This window comes from Mauremys mutica, chromosome 11 (genome assembly GCF_020497125.1).
Source record: "Mauremys mutica isolate MM-2020 ecotype Southern chromosome 11, ASM2049712v1, whole genome shotgun sequence".
NCBI classification, from domain to species: Eukaryota; Metazoa; Chordata; order Testudines; family Geoemydidae; genus Mauremys; species Mauremys mutica.
Window position 1 is genome coordinate 67,100,407 of NC_059082.1, and position 21,310 is coordinate 67,121,716.

At 41.9% G+C, this 21,310-nt stretch overlaps 1 protein-coding gene across 2 annotated transcripts in view; it reads right to left on the reverse strand.

The window, feature by feature from the left end:
* The window catches only part of MYH11 (myosin heavy chain 11), a 108,185-nt gene that overhangs the window by 14,520 nt on the left and 72,355 nt on the right, over window positions 1–21,310 (reverse strand). For both annotated transcript variants that reach the window (XM_044979169.1, XM_044979170.1), the window contains exons 10-34: window positions 19,704–19,799; window positions 18,413–18,531; window positions 18,074–18,226; window positions 17,277–17,450; window positions 16,902–17,075; window positions 16,223–16,337; window positions 15,045–15,238; window positions 13,772–13,893; window positions 13,601–13,670; window positions 13,276–13,436; window positions 12,070–12,178; window positions 11,297–11,428; window positions 10,141–10,347; window positions 9,398–9,535; window positions 8,305–8,428; window positions 7,315–7,486; window positions 6,194–6,406; window positions 5,662–5,806; window positions 5,360–5,566; window positions 4,219–4,323; window positions 3,980–4,132; window positions 3,289–3,537; window positions 2,800–3,012; window positions 1,669–1,881; window positions 778–939 (exon numbers count right to left, since the gene is read on the reverse strand). In XM_044979169.1, coding sequence (XP_044835104.1) covers window positions 778–939; window positions 1,669–1,881; window positions 2,800–3,012; window positions 3,289–3,537; window positions 3,980–4,132; window positions 4,219–4,323; window positions 5,360–5,566; window positions 5,662–5,806; window positions 6,194–6,406; window positions 7,315–7,486; window positions 8,305–8,428; window positions 9,398–9,535; window positions 10,141–10,347; window positions 11,297–11,428; window positions 12,070–12,178; window positions 13,276–13,436; window positions 13,601–13,670; window positions 13,772–13,893; window positions 15,045–15,238; window positions 16,223–16,337; window positions 16,902–17,075; window positions 17,277–17,450; window positions 18,074–18,226; window positions 18,413–18,531; window positions 19,704–19,799 — 3,920 coding nt within the window. The remainder of the gene's footprint in view (window positions 1–777; window positions 940–1,668; window positions 1,882–2,799; window positions 3,013–3,288; window positions 3,538–3,979; window positions 4,133–4,218; window positions 4,324–5,359; window positions 5,567–5,661; window positions 5,807–6,193; window positions 6,407–7,314; window positions 7,487–8,304; window positions 8,429–9,397; window positions 9,536–10,140; window positions 10,348–11,296; window positions 11,429–12,069; window positions 12,179–13,275; window positions 13,437–13,600; window positions 13,671–13,771; window positions 13,894–15,044; window positions 15,239–16,222; window positions 16,338–16,901; window positions 17,076–17,276; window positions 17,451–18,073; window positions 18,227–18,412; window positions 18,532–19,703; window positions 19,800–21,310) is intronic.

The following is a 21,310-nucleotide window of genomic DNA, read 5'->3' on the forward strand; positions in this document are numbered from 1 at the left end:
AGGAATGAATGCATCAGGAAAAGATAAGGTGTGAAAGCCATCACAAATGTCCAGATGGTCAAGAAAAAGTGAGAGACTTGAAAAAAACCAGAAGACAATCAGAAAACCTCCATTGTATCTGCTGCTAAACATGTTAGCAGCATTGACGACCTCAGAGGTGAGGCATGCACCCGTGAAGGCAAGACAACAAACAGGAGATAACGTGGGAAGACCGACAATAACCATCAAATGATAACAGCAGAAAACCCCAAGATTAACACCACTTAAGAACTAATGATTACAGGATGACATTGCAAAATGCATGGCCTCAAATGGGAATTTACAACTATAAAGCTGGGGTGTTTTGCCATGGAACTCTGGGTTCAGTCCTGCAAAGCCTCAGAGCATCGGATTGTGACTGACAGAGCCCAGCTCCACACTCATGCTCAATCTAACTGGCCATTAGATTGACTCGAGTTACAACAGACTGGTAACTATAAACGTCAACTGGCAGGAGTGTGTGTGTGTGTGTGTGTGTGTGTGTGTGTGTGTGTGTGACTAAAAAGCATGTGTGACTACAAAGCATATGCTAACTGTTGTATTTTCAATAAATGTGGCGTATTTGCCTTTTCCCCCCCGAAAAGATCCCGTGTGCTTTGTATAACAACACAAACCCCTCTTTAATGTTATATCTATATCTAGCATCAAGGTCACAAATGACATCTAATTTCCACTTGCTGTTATACAAGTCACATCAATGGTCCAACAGAAAACTATTCAGTCTCAGGAGCCACAAACCTGTAGTTTACGAAGTTGCTTAATGGCTTCTTCCCGAGCCTTGTTAGCAGAGTCAGCCTGACCTTCCAGATCCTTAATGTCAACTTCTAATTTCTTTTTAGCTGCAGTTGCCAGGCCACGTTGCTTACGCTCATCTTCCAGTTCTGTTTCATACTCATGGAGCTAAACAATAGCAAAGAAGATTTTGTTTAGGATTACTGGTACACTTTAGCACACTTAGACACACTTTACTTACACCCGGCTTGTGTATACTGTGGTGTTCTAGGGGCTTGCCGACAGGTAATAAAAGCTCCAGTAGTTTTCCAATACCACTGACTGATGAAATAAATTCTCGTTTGGCTCAAATACTGGCGTTCGGTGTGGTAAAAGACCAAAGTTTGATTCTGTCCTGAGGGATACATGTGTAATTCAGTTGGTGAATGGAATATTTGTGTTTGTAGTCACAATATCACCTCTACCAACAAGGTCTACATTGTTTGTTTTCCCTTCCAGAATTTTTGGATCAGTTCATTGTCATTAATGATTCATCCAGGGAAGCCAGGTATTATATTTGGGATCCATCTTTTACTACTTGCACTGAAAGCTTGGGGAGCATTTTAGCCATTATGTCAGAGTTAATAATTTACACTAAATGGAATCTCACTGTTAAATCACTATCTTCTACAGTCAGATTCCTTATACTGAAATAGCCACAAGCCATAACACTGCTATAACTACAGCTCATTTTTTAAGCAAAGCAAAATGGTCTACATAGCTTTTATTCAGCCAAGCACAAGGAAGAAGAATGTTTGGTTCTTATTATCCTGAAGCACTTACTAATAATGGCATGAGCCAGGGGATTTGCAATTACTTTGAGTAAGCATTTACAGTGTCACTGATAACGAATTATACCTGTTTAAGCAGCTGTCTCCTCTTCTCCTCATTCTGTTCATCTCGAGCTTGCAAGTCTCTTTCAAACTGTCCTTTTAGGGCCTGCATGTTAACCTCCAATCTAAGCTTGGCATCTTCAGTAGCCTGTAACTCATCCTCCAGCTCCTCTAACTGTGTCTTCATCTCCTCCACTTGTTGTTCCAGGGCACGTTTGGACTTCTCCAAATCATGGACCTTTCATGCAATGAGAAATCAATAGAATGTTTTTATTTATTGTAATCAATCTAAAAATACATATTGCTGGAATGCGATCATTCTATAGCATGGGACAAATTGGAATATATGAATGGTGGAGAGAGAATGGATTAAGTTTCAAGGACACCCACAAAAAAGTGGCAAACTAGCATTTTTTGTACCCTAATAAATCTATTTGAAAAGGCAAAATTCAGCTTATTCATGGACTGAGACTCTGGATACCCGATGTTATCCCAGGATTCATTTTAGTCTAAACACCTACAATTGTGGAAATAAACCCTTAGTGGTAGTGATGTGATAATGCCATTAAAATAAGAGATAGGAAGCAATATCCCCTTTCAAATCAAGTTAGCAGGGCTCTTTTTGTTCCTTTTAATTTTTATTTCCTTCTGAAGCTCTTAGCTCACAGACACTTGTTAGAGCCATCACACTGCTTTGGATCCTGTCACAACTGAACTCTGCCAAGTCAACTGAGGAAATTTCTTTTAGCCACAGTGGTAGCTGCTGGCAAAATCAAATCCAATTAATAAATTCAGATTTGCAAACTTTACAACTTGGAAGCTGCTTACTGGGTTAGCAAATACTTCCCAATCTCTGCTTTAATTTTATCTTCTCTCAGAAATGAAGCAAATAATCCTCTTCAAGATCAATAACTTTCTGTTGATCAGTAAAGTCAAGACTAAAGAAGCTTGTAAGCATAATTTATTGCTGAGTCTGTGATAGGGCTGGATGCAGATGGAATTGTTCATGGAATTCTGCATAAAACTTCTGACGTTGAATGGATTTTATACTGTGAAGAACTCTCCACACTGAAAATGTAGATCTTTGTGTTGTTTACTATTAATTTAAGTGATTGTCCCTGAAATAGTTGTACAGGATATATATTGTGAGACTTACATTCTTGCCAACATCATCCTTGGAGCTAACTAGATCTTCCATTTCCGCTTTCAACAATTTGTTGGTTCTCTCCAGTTCTTCTTTGGCTTCCAAAGCTTCCTCAAGAGCTCGGGCCAAGGACAAAGCCTTTGTTTCTTTTTCTCTAGCTTCAGCTTCTGCTCTGTCCCTTTCATCTGCATATTTGGAAGAGATGTTTTTCTCTTCAGCTAGCATCTATAAACCAATAACATAAAAATTCTCAGTTTGAGCACAGTAATCCTGTTAATACAGAAAGGCATTAAGTGTAGGGTTTTCTAGTGCATTAGTCTTGTCAATTACTAATGACTACAGAGAAAGGTCCCTGTATATGCAGACACAAAATTAATCAAGGCATAAATAATTCAACCTTAATCTTTTTTTATAACTATGTTAATTCCCACTCAACAACTTACTCTCTGCACCCATGACTCCCAGCGAAGTTAGGTTATAACATGAACCATAAGCTCATACCTGATCAAACTTCTTCTGCTTTTTCTCCAGGTTGGAGACCAGCTGGCGTTGGTTGTCCAAGTCCACTATCAGATCATCCAGCTCCTGCTGGAGTCTGGTCTTAGTTTTTTCCAGTTTGTCATAAGAAGCAGCTTTTTCCTCAAACTGCTGTATGAGCCCTTCAATTTCCTTCTGGAATTTCTTTTTGCCTTCCTCCATACTCTCTATTGTGCTGGTATATTCCTGTAGCTTCTTCTTTGAGTCAGAAAGCTGAAATTTGAATTCAAGGAATGAAACAAGTCTGTATAGCAGAGGCACTCTAAGTTTGCACAACAGCGGGCTGCATATGACATCATCCAAGGAACCCATAGGCGTGCACCTAACTCACTCAAGCTGACTCATCTTTAACATCATGAGGCAGCCTACAGAGGCTATAGGCCCATCGCACCAGACTCCATCATGAGGCGAGTGATCTTGCACCAAGGTGTGGCCAGTAGTCCTGTGGTCACACTCTCCTCTGCATTAAGAAGAGGGTGGCTACTGGCTGACCTGTAGAATTCCATAGGCTACAGCTGGTCTACAGGTCATACACTTGCCGCTTCTGGCCTAGTAACAATAGTTTGCTGTCTAACATGTATAGGGATAACTGGAGATCTGAAATCTATGGACCTGTTGTAAAGACTCTACACTGGAGCTAATGTTCTAACTGTACCTGTACTGTCAGTGTCGAAATATGTCGCTCTAGGTTTTGTTTTGCTTCTGCTTCTTCCTCCAACTGCTCTTGCAGGCTGTTATTTTCCTCCTCCAGCTGGCGAAGCTTGGTAGTTACAGTCAGTTTCTGCCGAGTTTCCTCCTGAAGCAGCTCCTACAGAGATCATCATAATAGAACATGGTCATTTTTTCATTCTTTTTCAATATGTTTTATACAGGTTATCCCAGTGGGAAGCCTACCTGTGTATCCTGTAGTTGAGATCCCAAGCTTGCAACATCCTTAGTGAGCTTGATTGCCTTGGTTTCTGCTTCACTGAGCAAACCGGTAACATTTTCCACTTCAACCTAAAGAAAAATCACATTGAATCTTTTCAGTTATTTTGTATAGCTTCAATCTCATCTACCCTAGCCATGTTTGAGATGGGTCCAGACTGGACTCTTGAATCACAGTTTGTATTTGAATGCCAGGACCAGAACCTGCTCCTGTGCTTCTGGATCACTTCCAGAACCCAAGAAGAGGCCTATTTTCCAGTTCAGATGTAATTCACGACAGCAAAAATCATGTCAGAATGGTGGATATTGCCAAAGTTTTTCTAAGAGAATTTGTGAGATTTCAGTGCTGTGGAACCAATCTGCAGCAGGTAGTCATATGTTTGAGGTGGAGGTTTTGGAGAATTCTGTCACAGGCAACTTTATTGAACCTCCCTTTGTCCAGTACAGCTGTAGAACAGCTCCATGCAAAGGGTGCCTTGATTTTGTGCCCCACTCCCTCTGTCACACTCCCTCATTGAGTGGAGAGGTCTATACCCAATGGAGTGCAACTTGTTATGAAGAAATTGATGTTTTCAAATGCAAATACAAAATTAAACTGTATTCTATTTCCACAGGTTTTTACTACATAACATACTGAGGCCTGGTCTACACTGGGGGGTGGGGGGGAGGGGGATCGATCTAATTTATGCAACTTCAGCTACGTGAATAACGTAGCTGAAGTCAACATACTTTGATCTACCTACCACGGTGTCTTCACTGTGATAGGTCGACTGCTGACGCTCCCCCGTAGACTTTGCCTATGCTTCTCGCTCCAGTGGAGTACCGGAGTCGATGGGAGAGCACTTGGTGGTTGATTTATTACGTCTTCATTAGACGCAATAAAATGACCCCCGCTGGATCGATTGCTCTGGAGGTAAGTGTAGACATGTCCTAAGAAGCCTTTTTTGCTGCATTTGTGAATTAACAGTTCTTGGGAATGGGCACTTAGTAAGAAATAAGTAATGGTTTGTACTAGCAATACCATTGTGTGGGACCCAGAATACGTCAGTCACTCTATAGCCAGTTGTCCCATTGAGCCTCTCAGGTCACCGAAGAAGGTATTTCTTACCTGTAACTTATGGACTTTTTCATTGAGTTCCACTCGGACACGCTCTCCATCGGTGTATTTGGACTGTAACTCCTGAAGCTGCACTTCCAGCTTCTTCTTTTTGTACTCCACATCTTGTTTGGTCTGATTTAGTGACCTGATTTCAGTACTCAGGTCAGCATTTTCTTTCTCTAGTGTCTGCTTGGTCTTGTCCAAGTTTACTTTGGCCTGAATGCATAAGGCAAAGCAAAATACGTTGTGTAAAAGAAATCCACAATGTCTAATAGATAAATCCATTATCAGGGTAGTGGTTTTCAGTTTACCCGTTTAAATTGCTCCAGCTGTTCTGTTAGCTCCTCCACAGCCTGAGTATGCTTTTGCCTCATCTCCTGGACCTGGGCTTCATGAGTCCGAGTTTCCTCATCCAGAGCTCTCTTCAGCACTGTGACCTCCTGTTCCCTCTTTGCTCTGGAAAGCAATACACACATGAATGGAACAGCTAGCTGACAATCTAATCACACAGGAAACTGTGTTATTGCACAGCTGTGAGATGATAAATAATGGCGGCAGCAGCAGCAGAACTTTTATAGTAGCACTTTAGAACTATTAGTTAATGAAGTGACTTGTCCAGTCCTACATAGGGCAACACTGTCAGAGCATGAATAAGTATCCAAGAGTTCCTTGCACTGGGGCTTGTGTTTAGAGCCCATGTTGTTCTATCCAGATGTGCAGATCTTTACACATCACTAGATATGGGTTATGCACTATTTTACTGAAATGGTGCTATCTGATTTTATGTTTTTTATAGTGACTTTGGTTACATTTGTTTTTCTACCATGTGCTAGGTCTTTATACCTGAGCTCTTGCTGTGTAGCGGTGCTATCCAAGGTATCTTCAAGTTCTGTTTTCAGGGCCTCCAGCTCTTCACCCAGGTCTCTCTTTTGTTTTTCTGCTTTGTTTCTTGCTGCTCTCTCAGAATCCAAGTCTTCCTGGAGATCAGAGATGTGACCTTCCAGCTCACGGATTTTTTTGAGGGCATTATTCTTCTGAGCAATTTCATCTTCAAGCCTGGACAAACAAAGTATGATGTAAATATAAAAAAAAAAAAGTTCAAGTACGTTGAGCTGTTGGGAGCTGGTGGTATGATTTCAATCCGAATAACCTAAATGAATCCATGTTTGTTCGTTTTTAAATTTTACTAGGAAATGTAATTAATCCACACCAGGTATAGATAAGATAACATAACGTCTTATGTTAGTATAGCTTAAACTGTGTATTTAAGGGTAAGGTTTTCTGAATGACCTAACTCTTTAGTCCTTTAGAAATCCATAGGAGCTTTACCACTGACCTCGGTATGAACAGAATTAGGCCAGCTCCAAGAGTTTTTTTTGAAAATCCCATCCTAAATATATGTTTGAATGTATGTGCTAGGTTCAGCTTTTAGCTCATTGTGCAGACAGTCCTAACCAGCATGGACAGAGAATGACAGAAGTAGATTTGGTGTCCTCATCTCTTGGATGACATAGACAATTGGGAGGATCACTGGTTTCTGCGGAGTAAGACTTTCTCAACTGTTTGACATGTAAGAAACTGGGCCCCCAATGCAGGAAAGAGATATGAAAGGGAGGGGAGGCTTGGGGAAATGATTGTTGCACCTGTATGGAGAGAGAGTATCCCAGAGGATATTGAGGTGTGGAAGGGGGCTTGGTGGCCAATGACATTTCAAGCCCTGATTTCCATGGCCTGAGGATCCTGCTTCTATTTAAGTCTATGGGAAACACCCCTCCCCCATTCATTTGAATAGGTCAGGGTCAGACTTGTAGTAATTTGCAGTGTATTTTGTCTATAACCTGCACTTCAAAGTGCAGAGATCAGATTCAGAGCTGAACTTTCACAAAGTGTGGGTGGGGATTGGCGTGTGCATGTCCAGAACTGGAGTTTCAGCTCAGGCCCTTCTGTCAGTAGGAGTTGGATACCTGGCAAGAGCGGCCTGCAGCTCTTCCTCCTTTTTGGCCAGCTGCATCTTTAGTTCAGCAATCTGCGCCTGCAGGTCTGCAATCTGCTCATGCAGATCACTGGCGTCTCCCTCCAGCTTCCTCTTTGTTTTCTCCAGTTCTTGTCTGCTCTTCTCTTCTTTCTTCAGTCGCACTGGAAAAATAAGGATTCTTGTCAGGGTAGTGAGTCAGCCCAAGGAATTCTCAAAGTGATCCTGAACATAGGTACGTATACATGGAAAACCAGTGATATCACTGTACTTCTCCATTTGGTTATATGCTGAATACAAGATAATTTTATTTTTGTAGTGAAGGGCTAGTGACTTGCAACTAGCACACAAACTTTACTTTCTGTCCATCCATAAATCAGAACTCTCTGCTCCCCAGTATTCTGAATAGGGTGACCAGATGTCCTGATTTTATAGGGACAGTCACAATTTTTGGGTCTTTTTTCTTATATAGGCTCCTATTACCCCCCAACCCATCCTGATTTTTCACGTTTGCTGTCTGGTCACTCTAATTCTGAAGCACTACTTTTTGCCATAGTTTTTGTAGGTTGGGTTCATTCTCCAAGAAACACAAATGAAACTCTTTATCTCTTTTACCTTTATCTGACATGGATTTAAAAAAAATGATTTGTAATAAATGAAAGCCTGGTTTTCTCAAAAATATTGTAATACATAGTTCTAACTGGCCCCAGAATACTGAATCTGGCAAATACCATTTAAAATTAAAAGTGAAAAACAAACATACAAAACCATTAAAATTACATTTGTGCCTACTTGGAAAGAGCCCCCCAGGGCTGTCATTAAAAATAACTTTTATTTGGTAATTACTACAGAATTTCATGTTCCGGCATTTCAGAAAACCTAGATGGTAAATGTATTGTCTCTATTTATTTTTTTAAAGGAGTCTTTTAAAAATACAACTCAAATAAGCAATTGATATAAAACCACCTTTGGTTTACAATACCTTCCAGTTCTGAAATCATTGATTCATGTTTGTTTTTCAGCTTTGTAAGGTTTTTGGCTTTTTCTTCTTCTTCTGCAAGATTTGTTGTTAAATCACTTATTCTCTCTTCAAGGAGTTTTCTTTCCTTAAGGAAAAAAAGTTTCCATTTACAGATAGAACATATATTATTTGTGCCCATGAAATGCCAATGTACACACTAAAAAATAAATCACATCTTTTTAAATGCCACATTTCCTGATAGTGTCATGTAGCACTTTGATTATAGAGGAGATGGAAAGTGGCGGATGCTTTCTATGAGATTAACTAGACTATTAGATTCTTTATACCCACTCTATGCTAGCAAGTACTTGGGCACCAATTCAGGAAAGTATTTTAACACATGCATACTTCCAGTGCATTTCTGAATCATGGCCTTAGAGTTTATGGGTGAAATTCCTTCTGTCCAGAGGACCAGCACAAGGCCTATGCATAATTAAAGCCCTCAAAACAGGAGGTAAGTGGTGCATGAAGTGCTGGCCCTCTGCACGAGGTAACTCTACATACTTAGCTTGATGCATAAGAAGTTATACCAGTTATCTCAGGTTGGGCGGAACACACAGATATCCTTTAGCAAATGTTATTGCACAGCTGTCTTTTATCTCTTAGTATTCAGTTGTTTTAGAAAGCAAGTGGTATGGACATCCATGGAGATGGCACCAAGACGTAGCAGTAATATATTTAAACAACAGTTAAATGATTATGTACAATTTTACAAGTTAAAAGGAATGAGTGAGTTTTGTGCATAGGGGGAGCTGTCTGCTCTTTCTAGGAGCTAAAGGGGAATGTTTCCACTGATCTTGATTAACTGCTATGGGGATTTTTGCTTGGAGATATTTTTGCCATTAGTGGACTAAAAAAGCCAACAACATTTAGATTTTTAATAGTCTAGGATAAACATGGCAATGTTGTCACCAGCCCATTCCCGACACAAAGGGCTTATGGCCTGCTAGCTATGTGACTATGAAGTGCTAAGTTATTGTTACCACCAAATGTGAAGAGAAGATCTTTTCATCTTACATTGATTTTGTGCTAAAACTGGGCCTATGACACTGACCTTGGTCAGCTTGTTGTTCTGATCATCCATTACGAGAATGTCATCTTCCATTTTCTTTATCTTGGCCTCTGCTGTTACTTTCTCAAGTTGTAGTTTTTGCCTTGCAGCTTCTTCTTCTTCCAGCTGGTCCTCAAGGTCCTTTTTGGTGGGAAAAAAAGCCCCAAAAAACATCAATTCTAGAATGAATGTACTACAGGGCCTATTTTAGGCCTGCCCAAACCTATGTGGGCATATTAAAAGCTTTTCTAGTTTTAAGAACTGGGTGATCCATAAGGGTCTTGGCAATACAGAAGGAAAGATTTAGTAATCTAGCCATTTAGAAAAGAAACTCTAAATATTTTAAATTGGGATAGAGGAAGAATGTGCCTGTCTACTATAAAGAATTACATGGAGGGGAAAACAGCAGAAATGCATTCCTACTCCTGTGTAGCACAGGGGTTCTCAAACTGGGGGTTGTGACCCCTCAGGGAGCCACAAGGTTATTACATGGGGGGGTTGCGAGCTGTCTGCCTCCAGCATTTATAATAGTGTTAAATGTAAAAAAAGATTTTTTAATTTATAAGGAGGGTTGCACTCAGAGGCTTGCTGTGTGAAGGGGGTCACCAATACAAATGTTTGAGAACCACTGGTGTAGCAGATACATATTCCACAAAGTACTATATAGCAGCTACTTTCATATGATCAGTAGTTGCCAATTTTGTCAGCGAGGTGCAATTGTATGAGCTGTACATAGGTTACAGTACCAGCATTTGTTGTTGCATCTTTTTCTTCTCTGTTTGCAACTGATGACTGCGATCCTCCTCCTCTTCAATCCTGGCCTCCATTTCATGCAGGATCTCCTCCAGCTCTTGCTTCTTAGCAGCTAGGCGGACTCTCATCTCTTCAGCTTCAGCATACAGTTCGGTCTCGGCCTGAAGCTGTTCCTGAAGGAGATTCTTTTCTTCACACAGCTAAGCAGATAAATGGATATGCATTTAAAACTTAGCTCACAAGTTACCTAGTGCTGCTTTCTTTAAGAAATATGTGGACAAATTGGAGAGATTGTCCAGAGAAGGGCAATCACAGTAATATAAAGTTTAGAAAACCTGACCTATGAGGAAAGGTTAAAAAAACTGGGGCTTGTTCACTCTTGAGAAAAGAAGACTGAGTGGTGACGTGTTAAGTCAGATATGTTACGGGCTGTTATAAAAAGGACGATGACTTACTGTTCTCCATGTCCACCGAAGATAGGACAAGAAGTAATCAGTTTAATTTGCATCAAGAGATATTTAGATTAGATATTAGGAAAAGCTTTCTAGTTAGAAGGGTAGTTAAACTCGGGAATAGGTTTCCAAGGTAAATTGTGAAATCCTCATCATTGGAGCTTTTTAAGAACAGTTTAGACAAATGCTTATCAGGGATGGTCTAGGTTTACTTGATCCTGTCTCAGTGCAGGAGGCTGAATAGACGATCTTGTGAGCTCCCCTCCAGCCCTACATTTCTATGAGGGAGTGATAGCTCAGTGGTTTGAGCATTGGCCTACTAAGCCCAGGGTTGTGAGTTCAATCCTTGAGGGGGCCACTTAAGGATCTGGGGCAAAATCAGTACTTGGTCCTGCTAGTGGAGGCAGAGGGCTGGACACAATGACCTTTCAGGGTCCCTTCCAGCTCTATGAGATAGGTATATCTCCATATATACATAGTCCATGGTTCTCATAGACTGCCACTGATAGGAGGTTTAGGGGTCCAGGCTCTTGAAGTCTGGCAGTGCACTGCAGTGTGCTTTGGTTCAGGTCCATTGACTGACAGTAAGAGGATCATAAGGAGAATAGACCCTTTTGCTGGTATTTTGTAACATTTAATAAGCTCCTAAAAATAAAATAATTGATAAAGTTTCCAGTAGTCCACAACTGTATGTCACCTGATTGTGTTTCAGCTCCAGTTCCTTCAATTCACTCTCTGCTTTTTGTTGTCTTTCCATCGTTCTCTGTAGCTCCTCATCTTTGGCCTGCATTTCTTCCTCTTGGCGGGTGACTTGTAAGAGTGGTTTCACCTGAAAAACCAAGTATGAATGTTCCTTTTCAGCATTTACTTTAGTGAATGCAATATTTATCAAGGATGCCACACTGACAGCCCTATGGATGAACTTTTGTATTATGAAGGTAGTGGAGAAATACAGCACAGTCAGTTCCAGTGCAAGCTTCCCCACACCACTGAGCTTCAGCAACGCTCTTGAAAGGCCACTTCTCTGTTAAAAAGGCTATTTCGTTCTTTGGGTCATGTCAGTCCTTTGACTCTCTGATGAGACTTATCATGAAACGGCACAATTAGAACAAGATATGATGGGGAGTTGTGATGCAGGGCACCTCTTCACTAACGCATTTCAGTGTCTGATATGAAATTAAAGATCTAAACATGCTAATTCTTCTTGTGTGAATCCTTTTATGGGGCTTATTTTCATCATCTGAATAAAGACAGAATGACCCATACTTTTAATAACATTCCAGAGATATGTTCAAAACTTTTCTGATAATGAGCCCAATCTTAAACAGTCTGAAATCAGTGATTACAACGGACTTGGGAGCAGGCCCTATTGGTCAGTAAGAGTCCTTTCTCCTAACATGACTTGGAATCCTAGACAATCTCTCTCATTTGGAAGGCTGAAGAGAAATTCACTGAATGACAATCACTTACTTTAGTGAACAGTCTCCACCATTGCCAGTTCCTTAGCTTCAGGTAAGCAGAACAGTTTCTCTGAATGACCTTCATTGCTGTTAACTGCTGCTGTCTCTTGGCAAAGGCCCTATAATTAAATACAAAGCAACTTCCTTCAAATAATCTGATAATAGTGAGCACAAGTTGTCTGCACAATACATTTCAAACAAAGCAACGCTGGTGCACGAATCTGTGTAAAAGTTTGAGATGTCTGGTGCAAACTCTCACTTTAAAAGTGTTTGTTTATTTGTGGTACCCATAGGAAAGGTAGTAATTTTGTCTGTCTTTTCAATATTTTATTCTGCTGTTTTTAGAATGGCTTAATTGTAGAGATAGGATCAAACCACAAAATCCAGATCTGAGTATGGACATCTCCAGAATCCTGGGTATGCAGGCACTCAGATCTTGGCTTTTTATTCAGGTCAGCACTCCAGACACCAGCGCTCCAAGTGCGTGCCTGGGGTGGAAGCTGCAGGGGGCACCCTGCCGGTCCCTGCGAGGGCGGCAATCAGACAGTCTTCGGCGGCAATCCGCGGGACCGGCGGACCTCCCGCAGGCAAGCTGCCAAAGGCAGCCTGCCTGCCGTGCTTGGGGCGGCAAAAAAGCTAGAGCCGCCCCTGATTCAGGTCCATCATTCTTTAATCATACCATATTTAAAATTGTTTGCTCAGAAATCTGAGGGCCTTGATGGCAGGGCCCAAGGGAAGAACCTTTATTGTTAATATTTAAAAAGTGGGCTTTTACCTCTTCGAGTGCTTGGTTGGTTTAAAATTAATTGGGAGTATGGTCAGGTGACTTAAGTGCCCAGTGCTTCAGGTCCAAGCTCTGTATCAATGGGGTTTAACACTTTACAAATGGCATCAGCTTTATTATTTATATTTATTATTTGTATTGTGGTAGCATCTAGCATTCCTAGTCATGGACCAGAACCCTGTTGTGCCAGGGGGCATACAAATACAGAACAAAAAAGACAGTCCTTGCAGTTTACAGTCTGAGTAGTTGAAGTACATCTATTCTATGTAATTGATCTTATTAGATTCTTAACACCTGACACCTTTGCATTACAGTGGCACCCAAAATGTCGCAATAACTATAAACCTAATTTTAAAAAAAAGCCTCAAGTGGCAATGCAGATAACTACACGTCGCCATAGACTTTATTGTGTTTCTGATAATGCAGTCTTACTTTCTTGCCAGGTAGCCTCGACTTTGAGCCTGGAAAGCAATAATGATATCTGTGATTTTCAAGTCCCTTTCCTCTTCCAGATGAGCCAGGACACCAGTTCTGAAGAATATTTTACTTTGTCCAATCCTGTACAAGTTGGGATCAAGTTCTAATGCTTTGATCTATTGGGAGGGAAACAAGGATATTTTGTGGACTCTGTCATTACAGTTCAGTCTTATAATTTGCATTGGAATGATTTTTACACTGTTAGCAGAAAAATTAACCATTTCCATGTAAAATGTATGTTACCGACTTTATTAATTTTGGTTGAAAACATTCTGCTCACCATCAGTATACAAGCCTGTTTCCCATCCATAAATCCTTTAGGAATAGCATTTGCGGCAAGGATTTCATATCTGTAAACAGAAATGGCATAGAAAAGGAAAACTGATTTTTTAGCACAGATTAATGTGTATTACAACACTCCAAATTATATTGTACTATAGCAGTGTCCTACCGCTGGCGGAATTCCTGGAAGACAATTCTGTTGGGGAATCCTTGCCGGCAGATACGAATCCCTTCCAAGACACCATTGCATCGTAACTGCTCCAGCACTAAATGGGCATCAAGTTTGCCAGCCTATGGAATAAAGACATTTTCAGTTTTAGCATATAAAATAAATGAGGAAAGAAGATAGAAGTTTGGAAAGTGTATTACTGGCACAGCATTATAATGGAAGATATGACCTATGAGGAAAGGTTACAAAAATTGGGCATGTTTAGTCTTGAGAAAAGAAGATTGAGGGGAGAACTGATAAGTTTTCAGATACGCTAAGGGCTGTTATAAAGAGAATGGGGATCAGTTGTTCTCTGCATCCCTGAAGGTAGGACAAGAAGTAATCGGCTATATCTGTAGCAAGGGAGATTTTAGGTAAAACTTTCTAACTACAAGGGTATGTAAGCTCTGGAATAGACTTCCAAGGGAGGTTGTAGAATCCCCATCATGGGAGGTTTTAAGAACAGGTTGGACAAACACCTGTCAAGGATGGTCTAAGTTTACTTGGTCCTGCCTCAGCATCGGGGACTGGGCTTGCTGACTTCTCAAGGTCCCTTCCAGCCCTACATTTCTATATTTCTGTAATACTATCGTCTGCAACAGTGTTCTCCAGGTAGTGGGTCATGGGAAGGTTGTACATGGATTGTGGGCCTGCTGTGGAGGCCTCAAGGGGACAGGTTTGGAAAACAACCCTGCCCCACACTCACTCCACAGTGGTGGCGCCTGTCCCAGGGGCTGGGCCTGAGCCTGGGCCTGGCTCCCTTGTCTAGGTGTTGTGACCTGTCATTGCAATCCAGTGCACCAGTTCACAATGCCACTCACTCAAATTTGGCCTGGCTGCGCCCCTGTCATGATGGAGGGGTGACCAGGCCAAATCTGAGTGGTTCTGTGACCCTGGGCACCAGGTGCAATGCCACTCACTCAAATGAAATCTGGCTTTCCCTCTGTCATGACATTAGGGGCAGCTGGGCCAAATGTGGGTGCTGGTGTGATCCCAGGTGCCAGATAACAACGCTCAGGGCCATGTCCAACACCATGGACAGGAGCTGTCATTGTGGGGTGAGTATGGGGTAGCTTCCTCTCCAACCCATCCCCACTCCTGGCGCCTCCCCTCTGCATGAGGCTGGGATAGGATTTCCTTAGTAAAAAGTCTGGGAATCAGTAGAGTCTACAGTATACTGTTATAGTTACTAGAACTTGACAAGAATAATGAAACCTGAGCATTTGAAACGTACCCTTTTTTCATGATTTGGAATGATACAACGGACGAAGTTTGGATTTGTGTTCCTTAGGGTAGTCATCAGCTTGGTCAGTTGCTCCTTATAGAGTTGCCCAACAGTACGGAACATGCCCTTCTTGGTTTTTGAAGCACTAGGGAGTGAACTTTCAGTCATCTTTGCCATCTGGTCCAGCCCCACTATGCGGTCCACTGAAACGTAAAAGCAAGTGTGAATGGAACCTCTCAGACAGACTGTCTTCAAAGTTCATTGCCTCTGGCATAATTGCACATATTATTAAAATCTAGTATAATCTAACCGTATATTGTGGTACTATATAAAAGTTTAGTGGCAACGGTCATAGATATAGACAAGATTAAATATCTGGTAAGGTCTACTACTTCTGTGTCAATGCTGAAAATACAACTTGTTAGGGACTGATGACTGAATACAGTGCTGTTGAACGTATGGCTATTAATAGAGAACACTTAGCCCTTATATATGGGTTTACATCTACCCTACAAACATTATGCTCGCCTCACAACACTCCTACACGGGTAGAATGATCAAGCAGGTTAGAGCTGGGAAAACTACCCACCACCACCTCCTGATTCCCACCCCACTGTTGCACACACTGGACCACACTCCCTTCTGGGTCATTTCCCCTGATTATCTCAGTGTTTGGGTTATCCTCCAAGTCCTTTGGAAAAATTAGGGCTCTGCTGTTTATACTGTACATACGTTTGTACGGCTCCTTGTGATTCTTTTAGATTAAAAGTGCTATGTAATAAAAGTTCATACTGGAAGGGGCCACTGAAATTATGCCTCCTTAGCAATGCCGATGGGGCACTCATTTGAGATGTGGGAGTGAGATATGGATTGTACATGATCACTCTTCAGAAGTAAAAAAAATATAAGCTGCTCAATGTTACATGTTCAATAGCAGATACATGCTGAATCTTCATTTTCATGATCTTTTTGGATGGCATTTTTAAGTAAGTAATTGATTTGATGGAGCTTAAGCCATATGTGCTGTCTCTGAGGAGTACAGTTTAAGGATTTAATAAATTTAGGGGAAAGGATTTTAATGCCTTGTACCTAACACTGATAAGGGACAGAAAGCAATCAGAATAGGTCCTGAAGAATGATTGACAGCTCCTTACACAACGTTACAAGCTTAGCGTTCAGATTCATACCATCTTTCCAAAGGTCTGCCACAAATTTGTCTGAAGACTGATTCAGCAGAGAAGTCACGTTGTCATTTAGTGGATCCATGTTCTTTGTTAGCCAGGCACTTGCACTGTAGTCAACCTTTAGAAAATATCACTCATGTAAAAATCTGTTCTCAGTCAGGAATTTTGATAGTGAGGGCCTGGATCCTGACTGGGAACTTTGGGCACTATAACAATCCAAATAACAACAATAATGTGAAATGCCCTGTGTAAATAAGATTTGCTCACATGGATTAAGGTTGGTACATGTGTGGCTCTTAAAGGTTAATGCACTTATATTTTGGGGGCCCAATCCTCCTGCCATATCCACATCAGTGGACTCCTGCTATCTTTGTGAATTTGTTTGGAGAAGCCAAAGTAGTGGCATTTCTGAGAAACACTCAGCTTTGGGCTAACTCTGCTCAAATTGAAATCAATGGATTTCACCAGGGATGGACTTCAATGGGAGCAAAATTAGATCAGTTCTGAGCGCTTTCTATATGTTACAGAATGAAAGCACTTTTTATTCCAGCAAACTAAGTCACTCTCAGTACTTTGATTCTATTTCTTGGCAATCTCTCCCACTTTGGCTGTATATTTCACTGTTTGGACATCAACGAGTTACAAGTTTTGTATAGTAAGAGAGCTTAGCCCTGTCCAATACCCTTCCTGCATAGTGGATTATGGAGAACTCAGTTTTGTCTTTGAGTTGTTTAGGCTTCTGGAACTTGGCATGACTGCCTTGTTCTTGACACAGTTTCTCTACAAAAGATGTGTCTGTAGCTTTGGGGAACCAGCACTCTTCATCCAGGAGAGCCAGGACACCAGGCGGGTTGTTCTGCAACATAAGCAGTAGACACATCAGTCATATGCAAGGAAAGAAAACCATCTTCAATTTCCTCTAGGTTATTATTAATCATACTCTGAAACAATGGAGCCAAAAAGTCTAAGGTTACACAAAGCCCATGTTGGACTGAGATATAAGCATCCCTTATCCAACCTACACAATGTTGTCCCACCTAAAGACATGTAATCTTACCGGTCTTTCAATCAGCTCAATGCAAGGTTGCAGATCAAGGCCAAAGTCAATGAAATTCCATTCAATGCCCTCACGCTGATACTCCTCCTGCTCCAGTATGAACATTGTGTGGTTGAAGAGCTGCTGAAGTTTCTCATTTGTGTAATTGATACACAATTGCTCAAAAGAATTGACCTGAAAATGGGATGAAAGAACTGAATTATTACATTTAAAAATAAATGTACAAGAGAAATTTGAATAGTAAGATAACATTTTGTATCTTCTAGTTCTTTTATTAGCAATAATTGTTACATTATAAGGGAGTAGATTTTACTATCCTAACCTTGGCTTTACATGAAAATTTACATTAGGTTACACATTAGGTTAACCAGCTATAGTTAAGTTTGTTTTCTCAACTCAATGTAATTCTCAATAGTTTTATATAGGTGCCTCTTTATCACTGAAGTAGTATGAGTTTATAATCCACTTAGTGCATTCCTTAAATTTCCGAGTAGCCAACCTGCCTCTTTACAAACGTCACAGAACAGTGTTCAGTGTATTCCCACCCCACACCGGTCTAGTGCGCTGCTTAAGGCCCCAGTCCTCCACTGGGGATGGAGCAGGTTGATCCCTGCATCCATACAGAGCCCTTCGGTGCTGCGCAGTTGCAGAGGGTCTGCCCACCTGGTTCTCAGAGCAGGATCAGGGTTTAAGACTTTTAGAAAAAGACAGATAACGAGGCTGACTAAAACGAAAGAGTGAAATACACAAGTGGGAAGTTAAAATGTTCAGATCATCTTGTGCCAAGTAGTACATACCTCAAAAATCTCAAATCCAGCGATATCAAGGATCCCCAGGAAAGACGCTCCTTGTCTTTTTGTTTTATCCAGAGCTTTGTTCACACGACTAAGAATCCAACGGAACAGACGTTCATATGTTGCTTTGGCTAAAGCCTCTATCGCAAAGTCTGCCTATTAAATCAGGGCAGGGAAGAAGATATGAAATGAATGAACAAATCAGAATCAGATGCTATCTTCCATATAGAACAGTACATGGAGTGCAGGGGATAAGGTTGCCCATTCCCCACCCCCTCCCGACACATACACCAATTTTTAAAGAAGAAAGTTAGCAGAGTTAAGGAGATCACAAATTGATACCTGTTCTTTGGTCTGGGCTTTCTGAACAACATCTCGTCCAACTTTGATCCGTGGTGTTAGGATTGCCCTTGTGAAATCTGTCACGTTAATACCCATCAGGTGACACACTTTCTGTGCAGCTACAATAAAGAGAAGAAAATTCTATTTCACACTGGATTTTCTCATGGTAGAAATAAATGTCCATGCTAGGAGTATGTCTAATGATGAACCCATTATCCCTCCATTCCTTTAAAATATCTTCCTCATGCATATGCAAAATAGACTCCACAAGTGTCATTCACAACACCAGCAGCATATGCATTGCTCAGCCACCTAGGGACTCAAGATCACCAGATACGATGCTTGTTAATTTTGTTAATTTAAAGTGCAGAATCTTTTTTTTTCAATAGTTGCAGCATCAGTGGAAATCAACAATGAAAATGAGAAGACTGGTACAAATTACATTTACTTAACAGTCTTGTGATAGGGTGTGTTTCCACACTAGCAGTGAAATGATTAATAGGAGTCAGAGAGCAATTAGCACCCTTGGTTGCACCTGGAGGGTGGGTCAGGCCCAATTAAAGTCAAGACCCAGCTAGGGAGGAGCTGAGTGGTTACTATAAAGAGAAGAAGCCCAGACTAGAAAGGAGGGACACTGGAAAGACAGGGGAGTGGTGCAAGTTGCTATGATGATCCCTGAAACAGAGTAGGAATTGGACTTCTGGGGTGGAAGCCCTGGGAGGTGTTGCTCATTACAAGAGCTGGAAGGAACATTGTAGAGCCTAGAGAGGATAAAAGGAGCCTAGAGACGGACCAAGGTAGGAAAGCCAAGTCAGCCAGGGGTCTAGAGGAGCAGAACATGACTGTTCACTGCAGTGGTACTGAGCAGTAGAGGGATGGCCTAGGCACTCCTACCAGTGACTTGGGAAAGGTGGTATGAACCTCCCGCCCACACACACACATCCTTGAGACAAGGGGCAAGGGCTATGGAGAGCCTTGAGACAAGGGGAGTGAAGACCACAGGGCCCAGAGTTGCGGGTCAGACACTTGATGTAAGGTCACTGGACAATTGTTCTGTGGGATTCTCTGTTACCCTAGAAAGAGTCGGCCTGAATGTGACCTGGCTGGCGGGCTGAGTGGTGAGAAGAGGCAGGGCTGGAGTCAGCAGAGGTTTCTGGATGAGGACAGCCTGCTACGCTACATTATGCCACACTATGAGGGTGTGCACAAGCAGTGACTCCACCTTTGACACAGACATTTTATTATGCTATTCATGGTTTTCAATTTAAATTTTGAAGAGATAAAATTATACCAGTGTCATCTGGCATAGAAGCTTGATCAGTATTTCTCTCCTTCTTGAAGATAATATTACCCAGCTGTAGGACAGATGAAACAACCTTCAGCATTGCTGTAAAATAAATTATAGAGTAAAATGTCAGGAATTCTATCAATAGAAATAATAGGCATATAATCAAAAATGACTGTTCCCTAAACAGTTATTTTAGAGTGTAGACCATATCTTAAGAGAGTCTCTCTCATGGGTTTAACTTCCCCTTTCAGTTATGATGATCTGGCCCTTCTCCCCGCCTAGATGACTGCAACGCACCAGGAGCAACTAAAGCAATTGCTTACACGGGGAAGTCATGTTAGAAAAGCAGGTGGTGTATCTGTTGCTCACTTTTAATACAGTTTAATAGCTGGAAATAAGAAGAGCAGCCAGCACCATGTCAGATATTCACGACCACCACTTAGCGCTCAGGAAGCTAATTAGTTCGACCTAGAGGGCTCTTTAGTTCGAATTCTGTACTCCTCCCTGACGAGGGGAGTAGCGCTAAATTCGACATGGCTATGTCGAATTAGGCTATGTGTGGATGGAAATCGACCTTAGTAGCTCCGGGAGCTATCCCACAGTGCACCACTCTGTTGACGCTCTGGACAGCAGTCCGAGCTTGGATGTTCTGACCAGCCATACAGGAAATGCCCAGGGAAAATTTGACACGCTCCGGCGCCTTGTGGATGTTCTGCAGGACCGCAGGCAGGAGGACAGAGCCTCCCTGCAGTGTATCTGCAACCGCCCTCCCCCGCCACAAAGTCCCAAACCCCCCTCACCCAAAGTAACAAGAAGGAGGGGCCGTGAAAACTGTCACTGCACCCCTGCAGAGTGCACAAATACAAGAAGGCTCTCATTCCCTAAATGTTGAGAAGTCCTTCCCTTCCTGGCTCACCGAAGCCCCAATCCCATTTTCATCCCCTAACTGTGTAGTTGATTATTAAAAGTAGTTTGCTGTTAATTACTATTTCCGTCAAGTTTTTCTACAGAAGACTATCTGTGAAGTGGGGGGGAAGGGGATTGTTAATTGCATAGGACAGTCACCTTTACCAGGGTACAGACACGGGGGCAGGATCAACAGCAGGTCACACACACAGTGCAGTCAGTAGGCACCCTGGTCGGTCTGGGAGGTGTTTTCCATGTTCTATGTTGGTGGGGGGTACGTGACTTTGTGGCATGGGAGGGCGGTTACAGAACTTATGCAGCGGTCCTTGTCCCGGACCACAGAGCCACGCACCAGGGGAATCTGTAACTGTCCTCCCCCGCCACAAGGTCACGTAGCTCCCGCACACAGAGTCCCGAAAAGGAGGGATGGCAGGCTCCGTTGAAACAACCAGTCCGGCACTGCAGACCGCTCTAGGAGCAGGAGCCTATCATTCCTCGCGTGTAGAAGCGGTGTTAACATCACTGCACACCCTACCCACCACAATCTGCATCCCTGTTTCAACCCTTTAACGCGAATTAATTAATAAAGAAAACATTGTTAATTAACAATGTTCCATTAACTTTATTTTTAAACGTGTGTTGGAAGGGGGGAAACGGGGTGAACGGGGTATGTAACCGCAGAAGAAAGTCAACAGTAACTGAAG